General features: G+C 54.4%; 2 protein-coding genes across 2 annotated transcripts; one reads left to right on the top strand and one right to left on the bottom strand.

Annotated features, from left to right (window-relative positions):
* Positions 1 to 518: 518 nt before the first annotated feature.
* On the bottom strand, positions 519 to 2,898 carry NCLIV_066700 (putative flap endonuclease-1; the record flags this gene model as incomplete). The annotated part of the gene is made up of 3 exons (XM_003886221.1): positions 519 to 1,205; positions 1,598 to 2,324; positions 2,675 to 2,898. The coding sequence occupies 3 exons, from the start codon at positions 2,896 to 2,898 to the stop codon at positions 519 to 521; spliced, it is 1,638 nt and encodes a 545-aa protein (XP_003886270.1).
* Positions 2,899 to 4,254: 1,356 nt separating this feature from the next.
* Positions 4,255 to 9,081, top strand: NCLIV_066710 (Cation efflux system permease, related; the record flags this gene model as incomplete). Its single annotated transcript, XM_003886222.1, has 6 exons — positions 4,255 to 5,225; positions 5,878 to 6,636; positions 7,312 to 7,402; positions 7,732 to 7,888; positions 8,398 to 8,483; positions 8,998 to 9,081. 6 exons carry the CDS (start codon positions 4,255 to 4,257, stop codon positions 9,079 to 9,081), a joined length of 2,148 nt encoding a protein of 715 aa, XP_003886271.1.
* Positions 9,082 to 9,361: the final 280 nt, after the last annotated feature.

Genomic DNA, 9,361 nt, shown 5'->3' on the forward strand with positions numbered 1-9,361 from the left:
GAAAGGTGTCCTTGACCGGGTGACACAAAACAGATTCGGTAAACGCTTTGGCTGCATGTGCCAGGTTTGACAAGAAAAAACGAGAAGATCCCACATGCACCGCACATGGAAAAGAAGCAAAGGGGAGCGCGCGCGAACCGAATGAAATGAAAAGCTGAACCACCAGAACCACAAAGACGCTCGGGGGACCCGAGACATCAAAGTGGAAAGAGACTCCGTTCCCGCGATTCTCCTGTTTCAGCCCTCGTCTCCTCGCATCTCCGGTGTGCTTGTGATCTGGCGCCATCATCGTGCACACATCTATACGTGGATCCGCAAGCATACAAACGGATACATATTCACATATATATATGCATATATATATATATATATATATATGCATATACATACATATAATATATATATATATATATATATATATATATATGGATGCACACGCCTGTGTGCATGCTGGATCGTTTGTCTCGAGCGGCTTTATCAGCCTCGATCCTCTCTCTCCTTTGTCTGCCACTCGAAGTCTAAGCACGTGCCTCACTGGGCGCGACGTTTTCCTCTCCTTCGCCCTCGGCAAAGAGGTCGTTTCCGTAGGTCGTCGAAACGCCCGTTTTCTCTGCAAAGAGAAGCGACAGACGCTTCCGGTTCCCCGGTGAGCCTGCAGCTGCTTCGTCACATCCTGAACTCTTGGAAGTCTTCTTGCTCTCGTTTTCCGTCGCTTCCTTATCCACCTTCTCTGTCTCCTCGGTCTTCTCTCCCTGCTCTTTTTCCTCTTTCGCTGTCTTCGTGTCTTCCTTCGCCTCTGTCTTCTCCGTTTCGTCCTTCGGTTCTGTCTTCTCCGGTGTCTCTGTCTCGCTTTCTTTCTCTGCCTCTGTCGCGGCTTTCTTTGCTCCCTCGCTCTCTGTCTCGTCGCGTTTCACTCTCTTTTTCGCGCGTTCTTCGTCCCCGGCGTGCGGCTTGTCGCGCTTCGCCGCCTCACCAGGTGTGCGTACAGCTGCCTTCGCCTTGGGCGCAGCAAACCCCCGGACGCTGCGGCTCTTCTTCTTCTCGAGCTCCTTTTGCTTCTCCGCTTGTTGCTTGTGCATCAACGAAGAGGACTTCGTCACGGCCGCGCCGAAAAACGACTCCAGTCGCGTCTGGGCTGTCTTCCCACGCGCCTTCTTCAAACGCGCAATGTAATTCTCGACGCGCTGTTCGTTGAACTGGTTTTCCTGCACGAAAACATCGCGGTTGGGAAAGCGACACGAACGGTCTATTTCAATCGAAAGACAAAACAGACCCCGGACGAACGCCTCTCCTTGGCCGCCCGTCTCCTTCCCTTCTCTCTGGTCCGCTCTTCCTCTTCTCTCTCTCGGACGACTGGCTTGAACTTGCGATCGTCTTCCTGCATCGAGTCCGAGTGTTTTTACTGTGATAGCAGAGCACAGTTAAGATGACAACCCTTGTTGCGGGAGGAGAACCGGTTAAACAGACCGCGACTTAAGATGACAAAGATTCGCTCCCGTTTCTTCTCTCCCCTTCTCCGCTCCCCCCGCTTCTCTCTCTTCGCTGTCACGGGGCCTCTCTCTTCTGCTTTCGATCACCCTTGCTTCCTTCTGCGTACCTTGACTAGGAAAGTCTTGAGGCCTTCGACGTCGACTTCGCCCCAGGTTAGCTGGATCTGGTCGGCAGGCGTCACGTCTGGGTTCCGGAAAAACGCGCGTGCCTCCTGGAAGCAGAAGGCCTCGGGGATCTTCTGTGGATCCACAACTTCGAGAATCTTCTCGACTGATCCGTGCTCGCGAATCAGGCCGTACGCAGTCTTGGCGCCGACGCCCTTCAACGTTCCGCAGTAGTCGCATCCGCACAAAATGCAGAAGTCGATGAACTGTTCCTGGGAAAACTTCAGTTCCTCAAGAAGCGTAGGCAAATCGATCACCAGAATCGCAGACGCCGAGGCAGACGAACCTGTCCTCTCCGAAAACGTCAAGTTCCGAATCAGCCGCGTGGCCCCGAACGTGAGCGCATCCGCGTCTTCCGTCGCGGTCGCCCAAACCTTCTTGTGCTTTGTCAACTCCGCGCACTGCGCCTCCGCCTCGCAAGGCGCCTCCACCACAGGCAAGCCCATTAGCCGGAGCAGACGCTTGATGTCGTCGTTGTGTTGCTGAGACACGCGAACGGAGCGCACAATCTGTTTCCGAAGCTCTTCGGCGTTCCCCTCCTCGCGCGCCTTCTCCGCCGCCACCTGCGCAGACTCACGCACCTCTCGCCGCTTCGCCAGCTCCCCAGACTTCAGCTCGGGCGGCTTGCCGTCAAACACATACACCGGACGAATCCCCTGCTCCAGCAACCTGCGAACAAAGTGAAACCAATGCACAAATCATGATTGACACATACATTATAGATAGATAGATAGATAGATAGATAGATAGATAGATAGATAGATAGATAGATAGATAGATAGATAGATATATGCAGAATGTGTGGATGCGTTCGTCCAAACGAAGCTGCATATACATATACGCGTGCATATGTGAAGATGTATCTGTGTACACGCAAAATAGAGAGATATACACATATTCATATACACACATTCAAATATATATATATATATATATATATATGTTTATATGTATTATAGGATCTCAGCATATGTGTATGTACATTTGTGGGTTTCAATCGGAATTGTGGATTTCTTTACCGGATGGCTCTGTTTAGCATTCCGGCGATGTGCGAAGTGCAGTCGCCGGCGTCGTTCGTGAAGTTCCCAAAGGAGTTTCCGTCTCGAATAGCAACCATGAATTGGTAGAGAGACATGGAAGCGTCGATGGCGATGACGCGTCCAGTGAAACTTCCCACCTCCTGTCGCTTGATAGCGCGCGGGGCGAAGTCTCCCACGAACTTTCCCAAGCCTCGAATCCCCATTTTGCCGAAATACAGGCGCGCAAAAACCGCGGAAATCAGGAAAACGAGAGATGGAGACGCGCCGAGACTTTTAAACCGAGTCCCTAAAACGCACGCACGTATACATACATATGACTATAAGTTATACGTATGTGTACACGTATGTGTATGCATTCTTAATGTATATGTGTTTGCGAGTGGGTATGAACAGGCATTTACACATTTCTCGTCGATGTGTTTTGAGGGCGGCTAGATATACAGCCAATGCAGGGAAACAGGGAGAGACAGGTGTGCGCTCCGACGCTTCGCGAAGAGCGCTTTCCGCAGAAGCGAGAGCAGCAGGATGTGAGACGGGGTTTGAAGGAAAACAAGGAAGACGAGGAAAGGAAAAAGTTGAAACGGAACGAGGAATGAGAGGAGAGAGACGAGAACTCGCGCGAGACGAGGCAGAGCGGTGTCTGTGTGTCGTTTGCCGGTTTCGGGTGTCGAGGAGTGGCGCGTCCGCTCGCAACAGAATCGGTGTGACGCGAGAGGTGCGAGTCAGAAAACAGAAAAGAGCGAGAAGAGCCGAAAAGAAGTGGAGCAGAAGAGAAGATGCGGTGTGAGAATCAAAGAGAAGAACGCGAAAATTGCAGGATTCGTGGAGGGTGAGCAGAGAGACGGGTGTCGCGCGCGCGGGGGTGGCGGGGAGAAAAGTCGGGTGTTTGTACACCCCAATTGCTCGCGCTGTTTCTCCTGTTTCTATTTTTCGCGCTTTTTTTCTGTGATTTGAGCTTGTTTCTGGCGGACGTTTCAGGTCCGCAAGGCCTTCGTTGATTTTTGACGACTCTGTCTCCCGGTTCACGCCACGCGGCCATCTGCCTAGAAACTCAAAACTTCCGAGGCGACTCGCCTCTCCGCGCTGACGTTCTCTCGCGCGTCCTTTGCCCCCAAACAGCCGCCGTAAAAGACAACACCCAACGCGAAAAACCGCGTTTCTACGCACCTCTCTTTCTCGAGCCCAAAAGCTGTACGTACACCTGGGGACGCGCACGACGGGTGCTCGGGACGAGTGCGTCTTTGACTGTGCCTCCTCCGGGTTTTCCGCGCGTCGTCTCGCTCGTGGCGAGCCGATTCTTTGTCCCTGCCTTCCTCTCTCCACTGGGTGTTCTTCTCATCTCTCGTTCGCGTGTTTGGCGCGGATCCCGCGAGATCTCAAAACTGTTTCTCTTATGCCTGTTCTTCTCGTTATCTGGCCACTCGCCTCTGCAGTTCTCTCTCCGCGCTCCTTCGGTTTCTTCTCCGTCTCCTTCGTCTCCTCCGCTGTTGCTTTTCTTCTCTTTCCCATCTCTTTCTTTTCCGCGTTGTTCGCGCACTGTCTCTCGTCGGTGTGTCGTCATGCCGCGATCGAGGAAGCGCGGCGGCCCCAAGCCGGCCGCGACGTCGGAGATGATGCCTGCGCCGTCGTCTTCGTGTTGGGCCGAAAAGACCTCCCGTGAGGCGTCGAGCGCAGCCACTACCTTGCCGCCTCTCTCTGGAGCGCCTTCGAGCTGTTGCTCCCGCAGCAACACAGCGTCGATGCATGCGGGCGACGAGCGCGTGTCTTCAGCTCCTGACCCTCAAGACGCGGATCTCCTCACTGCCTCGGCGTCGACGCCTCCGCTCGATGTTCACGAGCACGAGACCAACCACGCGAGCGGAGCGTCTTCTGCGTGCGGCGAGAAACGCCCTCCTGAAGAGAAACAAAGAATGTCTCGAGACGCGTGCGGTGCCTCGCCTTGTCACTCGAGCGAGACGCGTTGCGTGCACGGGAATGACCCGCGAGCTTCTGCGTTTGCTTCTTTTCTTGCCTGCGACGGCGATTCGCGAGAACTGAGGATCCAGACCGTCCCACCCTCCCCGCTGGGGGCGCATCAGGAAGACGCGCGGCCACAATGGCCGTTTCCGCCCAAGTACCCGGAGACGAGCTGCGCAGCCCCGCAGAGAGACGCTGCGCCGTTCCGCGACGCGCATGCGCCGGCGAGCCTCGACGCGACCTTTCCTGCAGTGTATGTACACTCGCGCCACAGTCCCGCGGAGGGTTCGGGCGCGTGCGAGGACCACGGCACGCGGTGTCCGGACACCCGAGGGTGTGGCGGGGGCCGAGGAGACAGAATCCGGCGCGAGAGCTGTTGCGACGCGCAGCGAAACGAGGCTGGGGAAGGCCGCGAAACTGGGACTCAGCGAGCGCGGAGGAAACTCGTGATGGCGTCGATGGTCTGTTGCGTCTTCATGTTTGTGGAGATTGTCGCGGGTGTCCTGGCGAACTCGCTCGCGCTCATGACCGACGCCTCCCACCTCCTCTCCGACCTCTGCGCGTTTCTCATCAGGTGAGAAAACTTCCGTAGCAAAGAGAACCCGCACGAGAACAGGCGAAAGGGACTGAGCAAAGACCGGGCGACAGGCTGCGAAACACGAAGAACAGGAGAAAGACGAGGGCGAGACAGAGAAGAACCGCGAGTGAAAGGAAGGGAAGCGAGAAAGGAAGACGCGGCGAAGCAACGGGCAAGGCGCACCGCGCCCGAAAGAGGAAGAGAAAAAACAAAGAGGAAGAGGAAAAACAAAGAGGAAGAGGAAAAAAGAGACGCGTTTCCGTTCCTTTTTGGGGTCGTCGAAACTGGAAATCGTGGGACACCCAGAACGCCTCTCTTTTTCCCCGTGAAGTTCTCTCTCTCTTTCTCTCTCTCTTTCCCTCTCTTTCTTTCTCTCTCTCTTTCTCCCTCTTTCTCTCTCTTTCTCTCTCTCTTTCTCCCTCTTTCTCCCTCTTTCTCTCTCTTTCTCTCTCTCTTTCTACCTCTTTCTCCCTCTTTCTCCCTCTCTCTTTCTACCTCTTTCTCCCTCTTTCTCCCTCTCTCTTTCTCTCTCTTTCTCCCTCTCTCTTTCTCCCTCTTTCTCTCTCTCTCTCTTTCTCATTCCTTCTCTCTTTTCTCGATTTTCCCCAGTGTCCACCTTTTCGCGTCTGTTTGCTTGGTGTGCGTGCAGCTTGTTTGCGTTGTGGGTTTCGGAGTTGAAGGGGAACCCGTCGATGTCTTTCGGGTATCACCGCGCAGAGATTCTCGGAGCGCTCTTGTCGGTTTTTCTGATTTGGGTGTTGACGGCGGTGTTGATCTACGCGGCGTGCTTCCGCGTCTTTGATCCGCCGCAAGTCGACGGCCAGCTGATGTTTTGGACAGCGCTCCTCGGGACGCTCGCGAACTTGTTCATGACGCACATCCTGAAGGTTCACACGCACGGGATCGGACAAGTCCACGCCCACGAGAGTCACGACGCGGAGTCTCACGGCTGCTGCGAAAACGGCGCGCTCCGACCGCTGCGGAACTTGGAGCGCGGGCGGTGCGACGGACACGAGTGCGCGGAGTCCTCAGGTCGCGGCGAACTCGACGCAGCCGCAGGAGAAAAGCGCGAAGCGAGCTCCCACGGATGCTGCGACAGACTCGGTTTAGGGACAGCCTGGAGTCGCCGGCCGTCTGCAGCGAGCGGAGCGGGAAGTGCGGATCTCTCGCCGGGTGTCTCCGTGGAGATTCGCGGCGTCGACAGGCCGAGTCGGGAAGGGAAACGCAGACCCGTCAGCGCAAGCAGCGCCGGAAGCACGTGCGCGTCCGGAGACATCTACGTGCGTCTCGATGAAGAAATCGACTCGGAGCGAAACTACGAAAACATGAATCTCCGAGCGGCGTACATCCACGCCCTCGGCGACCTCCTCCAAAACATCGGCGTCATGATTGCCTCCGCACTCATCTGGTAAAACATGCAGACCCACACACACACACACGCGAAGCCACAGTCTTCCCGCCTCAAAGGCCACGAAACGACACTCTTTTACATATATCTATCTATCTATCTATCTATATCTATCTATCTATCTATCTATCTATCTATCTATCTATCTATCTATCTATCTATATATGTTGATGCATGCGAAGTGCTTGGCTATACCCGAATACATGTACAGACCGTGCGATACGTGGATGCTTGTTTGTATATCGGCGCACAGAGGTGTTTATTCGCAAATAGGCATCCTTTTGCGTGTACATCGTTGCTTTCTAGGCGCCGTTTTAGATCTGTTGTGTGGGGTGGATATGTCGTGCGTCGAGTATGTATTGGAGAGCGAGGATCCAGGATTTTGGGTCATCGTGGGAAAATGGGGAAGACGTCCGGCAAAACCCGTTTCAAGCTTTGCGGATGAAACACATCCGCGTGCACTTTTTTATCCTCTATATTCGTGTATATATGTGTGTATATGGATATTGTTTTTAGCTGTTTTGTGTCTGTGTATAGCTGCGAGTCTGTGCGAGAGCATGGTGACGAGCTGAGACAGCGCCCTGTTCTGGGAGGGCGGATATACGAAGCTGGAACCAAGGGGGAGAAAAAGAGAGAGGTTTGTTTTCTCCAGAGACTCTGTTCGGTTGTCTGCAGGTGGCGACCTAACTGGGCGATCGCCGATCCAATTTGCACTTTCATTTTCTCCATCTTTGTGCTCTTCACCACGCTGTCGATCCTGAAGGAAGTAAGTTTTTCGCGACACGCCGAGCGTCCCGTCGCTTGCACGTGAAGGCCCGACACACGGACTTTTTCCAATGGAGAGAGAGAAACGCGAACTCCAGGCGCGTCCGCTTCTTCCTCACCCCTGTTTCTTCTTTCCCCGTTCATCTGGTCTCTGTCTTCGCGCTCTCTTCTCCAATTTCTTTCTCTTTCCTCGGGGTTTGTGGGTCTGTCTGCGGCTCGCTTGTTCTCACGCGGTCTTCTCGGGGCGCTTGAGTGCGTGCCTGGCAGTGTTTACGTTTTCGCGAAAAAACGTGGTGCCTTCTCGTCGCGTCGCGGATTCTCTTCGCGCAGGCTCTGAATGTGCTGATGGAGGGAACGCCTGTGGGGATCGACGCGCGAGCGCTGCAAGAGGATCTGTTGCTCATCCCGGGCGTCGTCGAAGTTCACGACCTCCACGTTTGGTCACTGTCAGTCGGGAAACCTTCTCTGGCTTGCCACGTCGTCGTCGGTGAGGAGGCGCGAGGAACCCGCGACACGCAGGCGCGGCAAAGAAACAACAAGGGCGAGAAAGGAACAAAGGGAGAGACGGCGAGAAGCGCGGGGGAGGACTGAGAGAGGGCCAGGGAGAGACAAGAAGAGGAAGTGGAAAAAGAGGTGCCGCGCGCGGGGCAAAGAAGTGCGCATTCTGAAGAGTGTGCAGGTAAAGAGCGACAGACGCCGCGGTCGCGAGAGCAAAGCGCGTCGGCGCGCATTGCAGCATTCTCACTTGCTTGCTCTCTGCCAATGTGTATTCCCATGGATACGCGGACGTGGTCACGTACACAGAGATGCACGCGTCTATATACACGCATATGAAGAACTAGATATGTATTCACGTGCGTATATAATAGTGATATACGTGATTAAAGCCAGTTTCGGTGTGTTGACGATTTTTTGCGGCGGTGGGGAGGAATCGGGGCGTGACATGAGTGCTGCTCAGCACGGCGGCTTCCGTCCTTTCGCTCACGTGTTTCTCAGAAAATGAAGACGTCGCCCGAAGCGTCTTGCGAAAGGCGACAGTCCTTTGCCAGCGCAAATACGCGATTCTTCACACGACAATTCAGGTACGGCTGCTGTTCGGCTCGAGGGGCAAACACACTTTTTTGCCTAATCGACGACGAGGGAAGAAGGAACGAGCCCAGACCGAGCGCTTCCTTTTTTCCTTCCACAAAAAGGCTTCCCGCGCCTCGACACAAAACGCCTAATAGACATGCATCGGAATGCCCCTGGTGTGCGGAAACCTCCTCAGGAACTTTCTCCTTTTCTCTCTCCTTTCTTCTGCGTCTCTTTGTCTCACGTTCTCTCCCCCTTGTTCTCTCTGTCTCTTGTTCTCCCTCTCTTTCTCTCTGTCTCTTGTTCTCCCTCTCTTTCTCTCTCTTTCTTTGTGTGTGTCTTTGGACCCCTTCGAAATACATGCCTCATTGTTCACGTAAATCTGTATGTCGGTGAACCGTCCACATACGCTTGCATACCTTTGCATACAACGGCATATTTATATATATGTATATATGTCAGTGTGTATGTATGACGAGTGTGCTTGTGCCGATTGGACGCGTTTTGTGCCTTGCATTTTCGCAGACGGACTTCTCTTCGGACAAGAAGACGTGCGAAACGGAAGCCCACCAAAAGTGCAGCGATCCGATGAAAGTTTTTCGCGGCTAGCGAGCGCCGCGGCGGCCAGGTGAGCGGCGTTCAGACCCTCGCTCCTCTCGCCTCTCGCGCGACCGACGCCTTTCTGTTACTCCGAGGCAAAAAGACGCGAGTGCATCTCTCTCTTTCACTCCTCCCGAGTCGACGCAGGAACCTGAGCACCGCCGCGTCTTGTGCCTCTCGCTCTCGGAGTGCATGGCTACCGCCCGTGGGTGCACTCTCCTGTACTATATTTATATATAGTGTGTTTCCCGACGCGTCGGCGTTGACAAGTCCACGCGGGTGTCTGCGC

Source organism: Neospora caninum, chromosome XII, assembly GCF_000208865.1.
Source record: "Neospora caninum Liverpool complete genome, chromosome XII".
Taxonomy (NCBI): domain Eukaryota; phylum Apicomplexa; class Conoidasida; order Eucoccidiorida; family Sarcocystidae; genus Neospora; species Neospora caninum.